We start from the raw sequence: 18,062 nt of genomic DNA, 5'->3' as shown, positions 1-18,062 counted from the left end.
GTGCATGTGTCTGCTCAAACGGTCAGAAACAGACTCCATGAGGGTGGTATGAGGGCCCGACGTCCACAGGTGGGGGTTGTGCTTACAGCCCAACACCGTGCAGGACGTTTGGCATTTGCCAGAGGACACCAAGATTGGCAAATTCGCCACTGGCGCCCTGTGCTCTTCACAGATGAAAGCAGGTTCACACTGAGCACTGTGACAGACGTGACAGAGTCTGGAGACGCCGTGGAGAACGTTCTGCTACCTGCAACATCCTCCAGCATGACCGGTTTGGCGGTGGGTCAGTCATGGTGTGGGGTGGCATTTCTTTGGGGGGGCCGCACAGCCCTCCATGTGGTAGCCTGACTGCCATTAGGTACCGAGATGAGATCCTCAGACACCTTGTGAGACCATATGCTGGTGCGGTTGGCCCTGGGTTCCTCCTAATGCAAGACAATGCTAGACCTCATGTGGCTGGAGTGTGTCAGCAGTTCCTGCAAGAGGAAGGCATTGATGCTATGGACTGGCCCGCCCGTTCCCCAGACCTGAATCCAATTGAGCACATCTGGGACATCATGTCTCGCTCCATCCACCAACGCCACGTTGCACCACAGACTGTCCAGGAGTTGGCGGATGCTTTAGTCCAGGTCTGGGAGGAGATCCCTCAGGAGACCATCCGCCACCTCATCAGGAGCATGCCCAGGCGTTGTAGGGAGGTCATACAGGCACGTGGAGGCCACACACACTACTGAGCCTCATTTTGACTTGTTTTAAGGACATTACATCAAAGTTGGATCAGCCTGTAGTGTGGTTTTCCACTTTAATTTTGAGTGTGACTCCAAATCCAGACCTCCATGGGTTGATAAATTTGATTTCCATTGATAATTTGTGTGATTTTGTTGTCAGGACATTCAACTATGTCAAGAAAAAAGTATTTAATAACAATATTTCATTCATTCAGATCTAGGATGTGTTATTTTAGTGTTCCCATTATTTTTTTAAGCAGTGTATATGTTGGCTACATGAATAAAGATTTAATGTAGCCAAAGATTATAGGGTCCTCTAGGAAACACTGAACATCACTTTGGTTCCGACCCTGTCACAATAACTCGTCCATGGCATTTTCATTCGTTGTCATGTCAAACAACACTGTATTTAAAGTGCCCACTATTATTTATATTTTAACTATAGAATTAGAATAAAACATTCTATTTCCCATGATTCCAAAAGTTCACCCAAGTGTTTTGATCTAAATCGCAATTGCAACATTTGGTTAAAAATTAGGTCTAGTATTTTTGCCCATATCGTGGCAGTGTGGAAATGATCTCAAATGAGTGCAGGAAATGCAGGAAATGATTTTAGGTTGAAGTTGAACAGTATAAAACAATCAGAATGGAGAAAGACCCATTGAAATCATTGAGAATATATGTGGCCACCCTAGGGTCACGCACTCGTCATAAAGCAAATGTAGAACTTTTATTAATCAAAAACATAAAATACCGTCAAATAGTGTCCAACATTTGAAAAATACCATATATGATATGATATTTTGGCTATATCGCCCAGCCCTACTTTCAAGTGTAATTAATTTACTACTAGGCTAGGCGTTAACAATTCTCAATTAGCGAATAATACTATGTCTATTAATACGTTCCCTTGTTGGTAACTATGACAAAATCCCTGGGCCTGCTAATAGTGTCTCTACTCAAATGAGAATGAATAATAACCCAGTGAAAGCAGCAAGTAAGTCTTGTGTTGACATCCCATATCATACTGTATTGTGAATGGCAATCAGTGAAAAAGACAGTTGGCGTTGATGTTCTATTTTGCAGCCTTACCAGTTTTCTCTGGGTGTTCCTGCACGACTGGTGACGTGTTACTTGGTGGCATATCCTCCACATGGACACCAAGAGCTTCCTGTGACACAGAGGAAGAGATTACATTTTCAATACCATCTGCACCTTCAGCAAATATACACAACGTTTCCCAATTATATTTTCGACTCAGGGGATCTAAATGAACAGTTGTCTGAAACTCTTTTTTTCCCCATAACTCTCAGAGCACGAGTGTTGTGTTTTACCTTGGAAGTAAAGGACACAAAAAGTAGACCCTCCACGTCGTCCAGTTGAGGCTGCATAGCGAGAGTTACCGGGCTGCTTGTTAACGTGACAGCCGCTTTCGCCACCTTAGTCCCCTTACTGACTTTTCCTGCATTGCTCCAACGATTGCCCCCTGATTTCCGCCCCTTCTTCCATGGCTTTGGGACGGCAAAGGGTGAGGTGGTTGGGGTTGGAAGTGAAGGTGAGGGGTTAGGTTTGGGAGCGATCTTCTGTAATTTGGATCTTTTAGGGGTTAAGCTGGCAGCCTTGCCCTCTTGAGGTTCGGCAACCAAAATGGGCGAGGTCATGGTGGGTTCTACAAGCGTAACCTTCTTTGAGGACGGAACCTCAGACTTCATTGGTTCTACAGTGGAAGGTTCTGAAGGCTTTGAACAGCTGTTGGTGTGTAACACAGCATACTGTGTAGCATTATGAGTGTTTGCAGTCAGGCTGGCCTGTATGAAGGGGTCCGTCCCAGCCCCACCTTGTCTCTCCTCCCCAGACCCCTGTCTCTCCCCAGGCCTGGAGGCTCCTGAAGACAGGGCTAGCTGGGCTTGGAGGTACCGTCTGTGGAAGACGTGGTCACCGTCACTATCGTCAAGATCTATCCCCTCCTCACTGGCAGACACATCAGTCTGGCTGGCATCGGAGTCTGCTGTAGGGGCTGTACCAGGGGCAACTCTCCTCAGCTTCGCTGAGACTTCAGCCTCCACAGGGTGAGTAGTAGAGAGATAATCTTTCTTCATGCTACAACACAATGAGCGATTTGTTCTAAATATGAAAAAATAAATTAAATTGGATCGGTGTATCAAAAATGTATGTCAAAATTAATAACATTGAGTGAACACACATCCAGGAAAACGTACAGTTATTACTATAACTACTGTTCCCTAAAGGAGGAAAACGAGGTACAACACAGCTGTGGGGAGATCGGGTGCTAGTTCCCTCTACTGAAGAACATTAGAATCACATCCGACAAGGCCAATGAACACTGTGCCTCACCGGAAGATAAACCCCATGCACGGATAAATATCTTAAATTCAGTACCGCTCTTCACCGACCCCAGAACTGGGCAGCGCGGGCCGAACAGTTGTTCTACCTCATTTCCCTCCTTCAGGGAACCGTAGTTATAGTCATAACCTAATTAAATAAGTTTCCTTTTAGTCGGTCAACTCGGTACAACACAGCTACGGGGACATGAAATCACACCCCAAGCCAACCCCAGCAGACACCAAATGAAATGGCCAATGGCAGACCACCCAGAGTTCCAACCTGACAGGAAAACCTGCGGTCCCAGGTACTGCGCAATCTGCGCACTGCCTAATGACCTTCTCCTGGCCTAGCCATAAGGGCAGTGAAATCCAAGCGATAAAACCTCACAAAAAAGTGTGTGGCGATGCCCAACTTGACACAGCACAAATATCTCCTACAGGCAACCCTTTAAAACAACGCCCAACACGCAGACAGACCCCTGGCGGAGTGAGCACATACATTGTTAGGCAATTCCTGCGTTTTGCTGTCATATGCCAGAAAAATTGCCTCCACAATCCAGTGCTTTTCCAAAATGCTGTTTGGAAAGCACTCTACCACGAGCCGGATTATCAAACCAGACAGACAGTTGGTCACACAAACGTACACCCTTGGTCCGCTCAAAGACACAGGGAATGTAAGCTAGAGACCTGTAGGATAGTCATGACTAGGGTTGCAAAGCGGCGGAAACTTTCCTGTAAATTTTGGGGAATTTTTCTTAAATGAACTTTAATTCATTATGTGGGATACACAAGGCAATTCTAGGTCTTGTGGCATATTTTGGTTAAACTATCCCCAATTCGGGCCTCCCGGGTGGCGCAGTGGTCTAGGGCACTGCATCGCAGCGCTAGCTGCGCCACCAGAGTCTCTGGGTTCGCGCCCAGGCTCTGTCGCAGCCGGCCGTGACCGGGAGGTCCGTGGGGCAACGCACAATTGGCCTAGCGTCGTCCGGGTTAGGGAGGGTTTGGCCGGTAGGGATATCCTTGTCTCATCGCGCTCCAGCGACTCCTGTGGCGGGCCAGGCGCAGTGCGCGCTAACCGAGGGGGCCAGGTGCACGGTGTTTCCTCCGACACATTGGTGCGGCTGGCTTCTGGGTTGGAGGCGCGCTGTGTTAAGAAGCAGTGCGGCTTGGTTGGGTTGTGCTTCGGAGGACGCGTGGCTTTCGACCTTCGTCTCTCCCGAGCCCGTACGGGTGTTGTATCGATGAGACAAGATAGTAATTACTAGCGATTGGATACCACGAAAAAAAATTGGGGAGAAAAGGGGGTAAAAGAAAAATGAAAAGAAAAAATGAAAAAAACTATCCCCAATTCAATGGAATTGCAACCCTCTGCATGCACAGTGCATTCTTCCATCACATGTGCAGTGCACTCTTCCACTACATGTGCAGCTGATTCTCAAGACCTTGCACACTAATGAGATGCTATTGAGGCCACACTACTACACTGTCTGAGCCAAGGACTACATGCTTTCTGGTTTTGATTGCAATACTGGGTGGGGTGAATATATTTTATATGACATACATGATTTTTTGTTAACTAGTAAATAGTAGTCTAGAGCAAAGTGTGTTTAAATCATTTCTAACTTGTTAACAATTTCTGCTAGTTAGTTTTTGCTACCATGTGGGTTTTAGTTTGCTTGAGCCTGCTAATTGAGGAGTGTTAATTCACCTGTTTCCATACATGTTTCATTTAAAAACATGTAACTTACAAAAGGAGTTGTTTAATCTAACTGCTTAACTATTTATCTGAACATTGAATTGTATTTGGGATTTTTTACAATATTTTTCCTAATCTTTAAAGGAAAATGCCACGGGCACTGTCTGATGTGTGGAGACATTTCACTGCAGCTAATGTAGAAGGAAAAGCTGTGTACATTTGCAAATACTGTGCCAAATCATATTTGAAGAATCAACAAAGATGCAGAATCATCTGGCTAAGTGCATAAAGTTCCCTCAGCGCTCACAACAAGCAACCTCTAACAAAGTCCCTCTACTTCTATTTGAGGTGAAAATTATGAATCAGACACCTTATCGATAGAAACAGCTCATGATCCTCCTGGAATCAAAAGTTTTTTTGACTCAATGGAGGAACGTAGTCAGAGAAATGCTGATGAATGTCTTGCTCGAGCTGTGTATGCAACTTGTTCACCTCTGATGCTCACAGGCAATGTGTTTTGGAAGAGCTTTCTGAATGTTCTTCGCCCAGCATACACCCCTCCAACCAGACATGCTTTATCTACTCATTTGCTGGATGCAGAGTTCAACAGAGTTCAGGTAAAGGTCAAACAAATCATAAAGAAAGCTAACTGTATTGCAATCATCTCTGATGGGTGGTCGAATGTTCGTGGGCAAGGAATAATTAACTACATCATCTCCACCCCTCAACCAGCATTCTACAAGAGCGCAGACAAAGGACAACAGACACACCGGTCTCTACATTGCAGATGAGCTGAAGGCAGTCATCAATGACCTTGGACAACAGAAGGTATTCGCACTGATGACAGACAATGCTGCAAACATGAAGGCTGCTTGGTCTAAAGTGGAGGAGTCCTACCGTCACATCACACCCTTTGGCTGTGCTGCTCATGCATTAAATCTGCTCCTCAAGTACATCATGGCACTGAAAACAATGGATACACTCTACAAGAGAACCAAGGAAATGGTTAGGTATGTGAAGGGTCATCAAGTTATAGCAGCAATCTACCTCATCAAGCAAAGTGAGAAGAATAAGAGCACCACATTGAAGCTGCCTAGCAACACCCGTTGGGGTGGTGTTGTCATCATGTTTGACAGTCTCCTGGAGGGGAAGGAGTCTCTCCAAGAAATGGCCATATCACAGTCTGCCAATATGGACAGCCCCATCAAGAGGATCCTCCTGGATGATGTATTTTGGGAGAGTGGTAAGCAGCCTGAAAACTATAGCAGTAGCCATAGCACGGATTGAGGGAGACAATGCCATCCTGTCTGATGTTCAGACTCTGCTTGCAGATGTAAAAGAAATCCATACTGCCTTGCCCACTTCACTGTTACTCCAAGCAGAGGACACTGCAGTTCTGAAATAAATCAAAAAGCGTGAAAACTGCCTGAAACCCATACACGCCGCAGCGTACTTGGGGTCCAAGTCTGGCAAGAGCGTCCTGTCTGGTGCAGAGATCAACAAGGCCTATCGTGTCATCACTACTGTCTCGCCACCTTGGCCTGGATGAGGGCAAGGTTCTTGGCAGTCTGGCGAAGTACACTTCCAAGCAAGGGCTTTGGGAAGGGCTTTGGGATGGAGATGTAATATGGCAGTCATGCCAACATATCTCAGCCACCAGCACATTCTGGCCTGCCAACAACGGGAGAAAATGCCTGAGCACTATGTACACCACCAACAGCTCCAGGTAATTGATGTGCAGCGTGCTCTGCGACACTGTCCACAACTCCGGATTGAGCTGCCCTCGCACAGTGCATCCCACCCTCGGGGTGATACGTCTGTCGTGATCACCTATTAGGATATAACTGGAACCATGGGGTCCCCAGCAACCAAAGCCGCGGGTCCCTCCACCGAGCCAGAGCCCATAAGCATGACTGGGATATCCGGAGTGACCAGTTTAGGTGGCACGACACGTCCATGCGAGTGTATCACACTGAAAAAACACGGTGGGCCGTCAGATTTTACGAAAACATTGTGTGATTTACTCAAACATGTTTTGTTTCTCCTCTCAATATGATTTCTTTGCTTGTAATCAATGCAACACGAAGCAAAATCAGATGTACTAGTTTGAATCATGTAGGGGGAGTGTGAACCAATAAAGTTAATTCATGCGGAGTAACAATTCAAACCGCGCGGGAGAAGAATCTTCCAGAAAGAACGCTGGCGGGTTAGCGGAGAAGACAGTACCTAGAATCTTGGTCAAGGTAAGCATGGTGGTTGATTTTATTCAATGTTTGTCTGTGTTGTTGTAGTCAGAATTGTAAGCAGTAACGTTATTAGTGGTTGCTCGATATCATCATTTTGTGCTCGTGTCTGAAACATATCGGCACGGCAGCTAAAGGTAAAAGACGATGTTGCTAGCTAGCTTCTATGAACAGTAAAACAAGACTAGGTCAAGATTTACATTTTGTAAGGAGGTAGTTGGCGAAACACCATGATAGTTACCTATTGTTCAAGAACTTCGAATTTACCAAGCCAAGAACTAATTAAGGTTTGCTGAGGAGTGCACATTGCTTGAGCTAGCTAACATGCTAGCTAACTTGCTACCTAACTAATGCTTTGGTGCTTGTGGACGACATCGTCTGCAATCACTTTGCAGCAGCATTTAGTGTGCCAATTTTTTTTTCTTGTGAGGTAAATGTATTAAAAAAATTAAGTAAAAAAAATATTTTTCATTACATATTTGAGATCTAATGATTATACACCTAATCCTTTGAGATAGGTGCTTTCATGCATTTTAACAGTTTGCCCATGGCTGCCTGCATGTTGTAAAATGTGGTGCAAAGGTGACATAGACTTATTGAAATGGGATGTGGAGTTCATTTTAGCAGTTGAACAGTATTACTTTATATTATGGGTGTCCATTTATCAATACATTTAAAATGATAAAATATTTCAACATATGTGCATATGAGTGGATGCATGCATAAATCAATAGAAAATTGAATCAAACATTTCATAATGAAAAAAGGTATTTAATGGATAAAATGTATATTTACAGGTCCATGATGTTTGCCTCCTACATTTGAGCTGCTTTGTCTACCCATTCAAAGGCTATATAGTGTTGGTGAGAACTTTTATCAGTGGTTGTTTTAGGTTGTGGAAATGTAAGGGGTGTTCAGAATTGGTGTCAAGTAGGTCCCAAAGTTAAAGCACCCACATTATGGCCGTACTGTCCGTTACCCATGTACATACATTGACTGTCCATGTGCATTTAAGACCTGGGATGCCTTAATTGTGCACCAAAGTAAAGTCCACTCAACAGAGGTTACTAAAAATCTTACTGAGAAGTGTTCTTTCACTGTATGTGGAGGATGGAGAACCAGTTTGAAATACAAACTGGCAAACTACCGCACTCGCCCTGAGAAGACTGGGATGTCCAGAGGTGAAGATTAAGTCCTTGAAGCACAAACCTGCAGGGAAGTCAAGTACAGCCTATGGTGTTAAAAAGACAAAGAGAGCAGAAGTGAACTTTTGCCCCACATATCCCTCAGGAGAAACAGAAGAGAGCCTCGGGGACATGCGGAAAGCTCTACTGTCCAATGTGAAGAAAGGGAACAACAGAGAGACAGTGAAGTTCAAAATGGAGAAGACATGAAGTTATCCGTGACGCACCCATGGTAGAGGACTTCATGGCAAGATGGCCTGCGCTCTTTAATGTCATTGAGATAAATTAGCCATGCCAAGTTATTTCTCTCCCTAGAGAGAACCCTCCAGTTTGCTGATGGTGTGATCATCTCCAGTCTATTCTCCTTTCTGCAGTTTTTAATCAAATTTGTTTAACTACTATTTTCAGGTCAATGCTGAGTTTAAGAGAATCACCACAACCCCACTCCAGTCCAAATGTATTTCTCAACTTGATATACACTCAGATAAACTGCTGAAGTTGTTCCAAAGAAGAGGAGGACAGCTGGGCAGAAGACTCATATCAATCATGGCACCTATGGCTGATGTAAGAATTAATTATGCTTCAAAAGACACATTCATATGTGGTTCTACACCAAAAGTTGACTTCAAAATAAAACATACATTTAAAAAAATCCTTCTCTTTTGTTAGAATAGCAACATAGATGTCAGACGAGAGTGCATCCTAAAAGGGAGTGTGTGTGTGTATATGGGTGAAGACCCAGAAAAGCTTGTTCAGGAATGTGGTATGCGTTTCCTTCTTCCTTCTCTTCCTCTCCTGTTCCGTGCCACCATCATATTCCATCACTAGCTATTCTATTACTGTGTCATCTCCTCGGTCTTCCATCTTATTTCATTAGCTGCGGTTAGATGCACCATTTTTTTCTTCCAGAATTGTATCATTCAGATGAGACTCAATGTCTTTTTTTGGTTTGCATGAATGCTGAATACAGCGATCGAAATTGGCTGTGTCTCAAATGTAATCTGAATAGAATGGAAATCTTGGTTAGAATTACTTCATTTTTGCCTTGTAAAATGCAGGTTTCAAATATTGCCAGCAGTTCTTGATTTAGTTGACACTTAAAAGGACTCTAGTCTTGATTTATTTCGGTCTGTATCATGCTCTTGTGCTTCATGAGCTATACTTTTTGCAACCTAGAGTCCCTGACTGTAAACACTTCATTGATGAATGATTCATGTTGTATGACTGACCAGTTTTGCCTTTGTGTCTTGTTCAGGGCATGGATGAAGAGTCCACCAAGGCAGCCATTGAGGACACTACTGTGGGGATCTACATGATCAAAGACCATGTGAGTGAGGAACCAGAGGACACTGGGATTATCCTTGAAGGCGTCAAGGTGCTGCAGGATCTGGGCAACGTAGCATTTGCTGTTGCGATGCTGTTCGGCCTCATGTATGCCATGAACCTCAGTTACCCTACCGAGCTCCGCTACACTAAGTCTTTCAGAAGGTTTTAATGGAACTGAATGGGGGAAACTTTCTAACAAAGCTGTTGCATTTAAAAACAGGCTGTTTCAGTGAGCCGTTTTGTGGTGCGTTTCACATTGTATGTTCGATTTACGTTGAACTTGTTAGATTGTTCACAAAAACCCAAAACAGAATGAGCATGTTTAAAGACGGAGCTATCGTGATTTTGTTAGACATTTTGTATGGTGTTTTGAGTAGATGCCCTTAATTTTCTTTGCGGCTTATGGAAAAAGTTCAGTTTCACTTTGTACTGACTTTTAGTCAATAGAATTAACATGCACCAATATGTACACATACCTACCTCATTCTTTGTCTGTTACTCCTTATGAAAAATAACTACCTCATTTTGTAACAAAATGCATTAGAGTGTGACCAATCGTTGTTAGGACAAGTCTTTTTTATACAGATATATAGCCTACATTACTGTGATTTAGACCTGTGCAATTCATTGAAACGAAATGCGCTGAAATGGAGTGAAACAGCTCTTCTCTTGACTCATTATGAAACCCAGAGACTGAACATGGGAAACCAGCATGAGTGTGTAACGCCACCTGCTCCCTCAACTCTGCTACCACTAGCCAATCATCCAAGTAGTCCAATATCCTGAACCCCAGACACCACATAGGTGCCAAACCCACCTCCACAACTTTGGTGAAAGTGCAAGGCCAGAGGGAAAGCCCGAAACTCATAGGCTACAGCCTCGAAATGGAACCTCGGGAACTTTCTATGAGGGGCATATATGGTCACATTAACCGACGCATTCTTCAGGTCGATGGAGGTGAACCAATCGCCCTGGCGCACTGACTGTAACAACCAGCTGTTTGTGAGAATTCTGTATTTGTAGACCCCGAGGTGCTTGTTCAGGGCACACAGGTCTAAAAATGGGACACAAAGTCCCGCCCCGTTTTGGAACCAGGAAATACCGTCTGTACCAACAATACTGGGCCTCTGACATAGGAACCACTCATATTGCCTTGTTCTGGAGAAGGGAAGAAAACTCCTCTCTCAAAACGGGCGCTGAGGCTTCCAGAACAGTCGATGTAATGACGTCATAAAAACGAGGGGGACGCACAACGAATTGTAGCCTTTACCCCAATGTCACCGTTTGCATAATCCAGGGCGACACTGCGCATGCGCGTCGTTGGTCGACACAGACAGTGAGTCTCCCGTAAAGTGCCATCTGAAGGTGGACTGGGAGAATTTGGTTATTATTTCCACCACTTTTGAGAACTGAGTGTCTGACTGTAAGCTCACGTGGAGGACACAACACTCTTGACACCTGTGAAGACCGTGGAACTTGGTGTAGAAACAATGTGTTTAAGTGCCGACATTTGCCTGAAGCCCGGTCCACTCTGGGTTGGCCGTGCCACTTGGGGATACTGTTGTCACAGCAAACTTCTGGGGAGGGGACCATGTCACATCCCTCTCATCTCGCTAGGTGCGCGGGGGCTGCTGATCTATGGGCAGACTCCGCTGGGAAGGCAGAGTTTGTACCTTCACGCCAACAGCGTGAGACTAAAATATTTAATGATAATAGGACCGAAATGTTTGGCTAATGGCTAGGAATGCCTTGGAGATCGACCAGTCAATCGCGATCGACCAGATAGTAAGAGAAGGTACACCTTGTCAAGCTGCGCCCCCACTCCACTGACAATCACGCAGCTGCTCGACATAGATCAATGAACGGCGCACTAGCAGCCAGGGCTTGTCCCGCTGCCCCGAAGCCAAGTCCTCCATCTCGATCTCAGAAAAAAACCTGGAACTAGCCAGAGACAACATGTCGTCATCCGAATGTGAGTCCTGTGTAACACCGAAAGAGACCGAGATATCAGCTCGCTCTGATTATACAAAACATTAAGAACAACTGCTCTGCCATGACATAGACTGACCAGGTGAAAGCTAAGATCCCTTATTGATGTCACTTGTTATATCCACTTCAATCAGTGTAGATGAAGGGGAGGAGACAGGTTAAAGAAGGATTTTTAAGCCTTGAAACAATTGAGACATGGATTGTGTAGGTGTGCCATTCAGAGGGTGAATGGGCAAGACAAAATATTTAGGTGCCTTTGAATGGGGTATGATAGTAGGTGCCAGTAACACCGGATTGTGTCAAGAACTGCAACGCTTACGGGTTTTTCACGCTCAACAGTTTCCCGTGAGAATGGTCCACCACCCAAAGGACATCCATCCAACTTGACACAACTGTGGGAAGCATTGGAGTCAACATGGGCCAATATCCCTGTGGAAATGCCTTTTATGCTCGCTTCAAGGCAAGCAACACTGAAGCATGCACGAGAGCACCAGCTGTTCTGGATGACTGTGTGATAATGCTCTCGGTAGCCGATGTGAGCAAGAACTTTAAACAGGTCAACATTCACAAAATCGCGGGGCCAGATTGATTACCAGGACGTGTACTCGAAGCATGCGAGGACCAACTGGCAAGTGTCTTCACTGACATTTTCAACCTCTCCCTGACCGAGTCTGTAATACCTACATGTATCAAGCAGACCGCCATAGTCCCTGTGCCCAAGGAAGCGAAAGTAACCTGCCTAAACGATTATCGCCCCGTAGCACTCACATCAGTAGCCATTAAGTGCTTTGAAAGGCTGGTCATGGCTCAAATCAACAGCATCCTCCCGGACACCCTAGACCCACTCCAATTCACATACCGCCCCAACAGATCCACAGATGACGCAATCTCAATCGCACTCCACACTGCCCTTTCCCACCTGGAAAAAAGGAACACATATGTGTAAACACCTCCCTCTGCAACTGGATCCTGGACTTCCTGACAGGCCGCCCCCAGGTGGTAAGGGTAGGCAACAACACGTCTGCCATGCTGATCTTCAACACTGAGGCCCCTCAGGGGTGGGTACTTAGTCCCCTCCTGTACTCCCTGTTCCCCCACGACTGCGTGGCCAAACACGACTCCAACACCATCATGACGTTTGCTGATGACACAACAGTGGTAGGCCTGATCACCGACAACGATGAGACAGCCTATAGCTAGGAGGTCAGAGAACTGGCAGTGTTGTGTCAGGACAACAACCTCTCCCTCAATGTGAGCGAGACAAAGGAGCTGATCGTGGACTACAGGAAAAGGCGGGGTCGAACAGGCCCATGTTAACATCAACGGAGCTGTAGTGGGTGTAATTGGTGTCCACATCACCAATGAACTATCATTGTCTAAACACACCAAGACAGTCGTAAAGACGGCAACACCCTTTCCCCCTCAGGAGACTGAAAAGATTTGGCATGTTTCCTCAGATCCTCAAAAAGTTCTACAGCTGCACCATCGAGAGCATCCTGACCGGTTGCATCACCGCCTGGTATGGCAACTGCTCGGCATCTGACCGTAAGCAGAGGGTAGTGCGTACTGACCCTACAGAGGGTAGTGCGTACGGCCCAGTGGCCAAGCTTCCTGCCATCCAGGACCTATATAATAGGCAGTGTCAGAGGAAAGCCCATAAAATTGTCAGAGACTCCAGTCACCCAAGTCATAGACTGTTTTCTCTGCTACCGCACGGCAAGCGGTACCAGAGCGTCCAGGACCAAAAGGCTCCTTAACAGCTTCTACCCCCAAGCCATAAGACTGCTGAACAATTAATCAATTGGCCACCGGACTATTTACATTGACACCCCCCCCCCCCCCCCCCCATTTGTTTTGTACACTGCTGCTACTCGCTGTTTATTATCTATGCAGTCACTTCACCCCTACCTACATGTACAAATTACCTCGACTAACCTGTACCCCCTGTAGATAGCCTCGTTATTGTTATTTTATTGTGTTACTTTTTATAATTTTTTTACTTTAGTTTATTTGGTAAATATGTTCTTAACTCTTCTTGAACTGCACTGTTGGTTAAGGGCTTGTAAGTAAGCATTTCACGGTAAGGTCTACACTTGTTGTATTCGGCGCATGTGACAAATAAAGTTTGATTTGGTCGCACGAGCTGGTTTGATCCAGGGCAGCCAGAGCATGCACCCAGCTGAGACATACACGACAACACTTATGAATATCATTCAAAGACATGGTGAAACCTCATGACTGTGGGCAAGGTTGTGAATTCGAACCCAGCTTAAAAGCCTTAGTTGACTCGTTCGTGCTAGTCATCTTACTTACAACCAGTTACCGAGGCTAAACCGCCATAAGAAAAACCTGTGGATGGTGAGGCTTCCGGTGAGGCATGGTGTTCGTTCACTGGCCTTGTCAGATGTGATTCTAATGTTCTTCAGTAGAGGGTGCTAGCGCGCAAACTCCCCATTGCTGTGTCGTACTGAGTTGACCGACTGAAATGGAACAGCTGAATTACAGTACAACGTGATAACAAAAAGCTTCACTAACCTGAGATCAGCCACGCCACTCACAATCTGCTCAGTCCCCTCACGACCATCGGGCCTAGCGGAGCTCAGACCAGGGGAGCGGGTATCTCCCTTCCCCGCCTGAGACTGCTCTGGCCTGGGCTTGGTGAGGCGCGGGCTGCCGCTGTCCTCCCGGAAGCCCTTAGCAAAGGGATTATAGTCTATCTTCAGCTGGGTGATCCTGGTGTTCTGGTACGACGTCACAGCATAGAACTCTGTCTGCGGAAACGTGAAGGTCATGACCTTCGGACTGAAAAGCTGGAGGTAGAGCATCTTAGGGTCAAAGCCAAGGTCTTCTCCATCTGCGACGGGGATCACGTGTAAACTGGGCCTGTAGCGGTGCATGGAGTGCAACATCACATGCCCCTCCTGGTCCAGGCAGTGGTTAGTCAGTTTGAGTTTATAGAAGGAGACCAGGCTGGCCATCCAGACCTTCCCCAGGGCTGATGAGTCCTGGTGGGGGAAGACTCTGCGTGAGGCCTGGCTGAGTGGTTCGCCAGGACCACTGGGTTCCCATTCCAGGTTCCAGCGATGGCGGTATGTGTCGATGGGGGTGATTGACAGGACAAGAGCATAACGGCGTGTTGGTTCCAGACCCGTCAGGCGGTAGCGGCAGTAGGGGAACATGCGCCGGCCCTGCTTTGTCAGGATCATCTCGGTTCCACAGCGATGGAACTCCTTCCAGACACTGCTGTTCTCCAGAGTGACCCCCACACCGCCGCATGACCTCACCGCTGAGAGGCCTCCCTCCTCGGGCTGCAGGCCTCCGGGGGCTGGGCTACTGGCAGCGGGTGATGAAAACGGTGAGGGGAGGGCTAGTTTGGCATCACTGTTTGTCATGGTGGCAGCTGGTGATGGAGATGCTGATGCTATGGGTGGGATGGCTGCCTTAGCATCAGTGTTTGCCTTACTATACATGGGTAAGGCTATAGTTCCACTCGCTTCTTTGTTTGTAATGGCGTCAGTGGATAAAGCTATGCCTAAGTTAGCTTCACTGTGTGTGGATGATGCCACAGCCAGGTTGACTTCAGTGTTTGTTATGGCATCGGTGGATGAAGCCATGGTTACGCTGGTTAAGCTCGCATCCTTGCCTGTCATGGTTACAGATTGGTCCTCCACCCCATCCTTGTAGGCCAGGCTTGGCTTACAGGTGACGCTGTCAGGTGAAATTGATGTGGTAATAGCCAAGTCCTCTACCCACTCCTCCATTACAGTAGGGTCCTCCGTAGTAAATTATTTTTGTTTAAAGCACATCAAGTTGAACTATGGTTATTTTCAGTTGACATCCTGGAAGAATCCAAAATATGTTGTTATGTTAGAATAATGGCTCATGTCAGTGACCAGATACTAGAGAACTAACATGTCAGGATGTCTACATGAATTATTATGGCATCAAAAATAACATTTAGCTGTCCAAATTGTATGTAAGAAATAATGTGTTGTAACATGATGAGATAGATTTTTTTTAAATGCATTGTTTTCATATTTGTGACAGACATGTCATATTCACTGTCTGCTATAGAGTGAAGAAGTGTAGATTCATCCAAAAACTGTAGGCCATTCCCAAAAGCTTGGACTAAATGTGGCTTACACCACACTTTACATCCATTTCCTGTTGTTTATCAGCTTCTAGTGTTTGGGAATTTGATCGAACAAGGGCATTGTATTCATGCAATGTGTCCTTCAAGTGTAGCGAGAGAAATTGCTCACTATGCTCTCTTCATTTGGTAACTTGCTCCAAAGCTCGGGCAGAGAACACAGTCTTCCGTCAGCTCCTAAACCAGAGACTAGCTACTCACCTGCACAATTAATGCAAGACCCTCTGGGGAGAATCTAAGTTGATTAATTAGTCTACTAGCCTACATTAGCCTACAAAACATTAAAAAATAGTTACAAAATATTACAAAAGTATTAGACTAAATGTTTAACAATTGTACGCACTGGTAACCAGGGTTGGGGAGTAGCCTGTTACATGCAATCTGATTACAAAAAAATTAACCACATACATTACCAACAAAAATATTGTAATCAGATTAGATACTTTTGAAAAACTAGATTACTTCTTGGATTCATTTTAAATTCAGAAAGGATGTTTGCCAATACACTGACACCTTTGTTTTCTCAACGACATTCAATTCAGCATTGAAAAAAGGCACAGATTTAAAGAGTCTGACCACAAGTCAGAGACCACTATGACAACACACCAAAGGCATTTGATGGATCCTTTTTGTCTTCTTCTAATGCATTTTTCTAATGTGAAAGTAATCAGATTACATTACTGAGATTGGGTAATCCAAAAACTACAGATTACAGTTTTGGATAGGTATCTAGCTACTTGCTGATTGCACTTAGAAAGTAACATACCCAACCCTGCTAGTAGCCTAGCCAAAAGGTCCATTCAAATTCACATTTTCATTCATCAAAATGTATGTTAGAGGCTAAAATTCAATTAATTACATTTCCCATTGGAGTCTTCTTGTCAATTTCAGTTCAGAAAAAATGCAAACGGTCCTTTCATGTATAGACGTGCGTAGGATATTGGAGGTTTTATCACTAATGTTTGTTAAATATGGTTATTCCAAATCATATTTCTTCTCACTTATCAAACAAACCATTGTTTTCCATGAACTTTAAATGAACTATTTCTTAAAAAACACAGGCCAGTGGAGTAGCCCTTAAAAGTTGTTTGACACCACCCTTCGTCCTGTCCTCACCAAGCCATGTTGTAAGCCTCCATGTATTTAGTCAGCAAGTTAAAAAGTTGGCCATTCACTGACGCCTACCTTTCACAACCGTAACGTTAGTTTGTGTTGCGCTGTTTGGAGAGCAATTACTACAGCGCAAACTCCAACTGTTGCGTGCCGTCATCGAAACAAAACGCCTCAAAATAATCTTCGAGTATGCACATTAACTCACAAATGGAGGCCGCCGAAGCCACGCAACGTAGCATCGACCATGCACACCGTCGACCAAGGCGCATGCACAACATCAACCCGCAATGGCGCGTGATTTACCACGCCAGCGCGAGGGAAAGCGGGAGTCCATCCCGTGGATATCTGCCACCTCGAGCCCAATTCTTGGCCTCGGACATGTCTGTGCAATATCCAACAAATACACAAATTGACTCTACCTTTGTGAATCGTGTAGGAATCGGATAGTGTTGTGACTCTCTTCAAATCGTGTGCATGTCCTTCCACTTCTTGGCTACCTCTCACTCCTTTCGAACATCTATTCTATTTAAATGCTCACTCCACGGAGGCACACACACACACATCCGTGCTCGGGGTGTGACGTAAGAGTCACCATGGCGGCACACACACTTGGGTTCGGTTGGTATGTGTTTCGCAGGCTCCCTCCAGAGGTTTAGCGGGCTGTTTCTAAGGTGCAACGGCCACACAAAGGCATGAAAGACTACCGACTCAATCTTTAGTCCAACTGATAATGCGATTAAAAAAAACGCGCAGCAGCTCTGTTTTGAACACCTATATTGGGGAAAAGGAAACATTTAGCCTATATTACTGCTGTGTGTGTGTCTGTTTGGTTGTTGGGCATCTGTTTGCCTGTCTGTCTCATATTTGGTCTGTCTGTCTGTCTGTATGACGATAGTCGGTCTGTCTTAGGTCTACCTGTCTGTATAATATGTTTCTGTATGTCTGTCTGTCTGGTGATAGTCTGTCTTTTTTATGTCTGTCTGTCTGCTGATGGTCTGTTTGTCTGTCAACAGAATGAATGGGGCGGCTGCTAGCCTAGTGGTTTGAGCGTTGGGCCAGTAACGGAAAGGTTGCTCGATCGAATCCCGGAGCTGACATGGTAAACATCTGTTGTTCAGCCCCTGAACAAGGCAGTTAACCCACTGTCCCTGGGGGTTGTAAATAAGAGTTTGTTCTTAACTGATTTGCCTAGTTAAATAAAGGTTTTTAAAAAACTGTGAAAAGTTAAACATTTACTAGCCATAGTAGGCATAACATGCTAGGCCCTTACCATATGCCATCAATACAC

At 45.4% G+C, this 18,062-nt stretch overlaps 1 protein-coding gene across 1 annotated transcript in view; it reads right to left on the bottom strand.

Moving 5' to 3' along the window:
• Positions 1-17,502, bottom strand: part of LOC139556631 (MAX gene-associated protein-like) — a 33,613-nt gene extending 16,111 nt beyond the window's left edge. The window contains exons 1-4 of the mRNA XM_071370824.1: positions 17,194-17,502; positions 14,047-15,350; positions 2,063-2,852; positions 1,821-1,899 (exon numbers count right to left, since the gene is read on the bottom strand). Of these exons, the coding sequence (XP_071226925.1) occupies positions 1,821-1,899; positions 2,063-2,852; positions 14,047-15,272 (2,095 nt within the window). The 5' untranslated portion in view covers positions 15,273-15,350; positions 17,194-17,502. The remainder of the gene's footprint in view (positions 1-1,820; positions 1,900-2,062; positions 2,853-14,046; positions 15,351-17,193) is intronic.
• Between the last annotated feature and the right edge of the window lie 560 nt (positions 17,503-18,062).

This window comes from Salvelinus alpinus, chromosome 27 (genome assembly GCF_045679555.1).
Source record: "Salvelinus alpinus chromosome 27, SLU_Salpinus.1, whole genome shotgun sequence".
Classification (NCBI taxonomy): Eukaryota; Metazoa; Chordata; class Actinopteri; order Salmoniformes; family Salmonidae; genus Salvelinus; species Salvelinus alpinus.
Note: the sequence above shows the minus strand (reverse complement) of the source record. Positions and strands in the feature narration are given on the sequence as shown.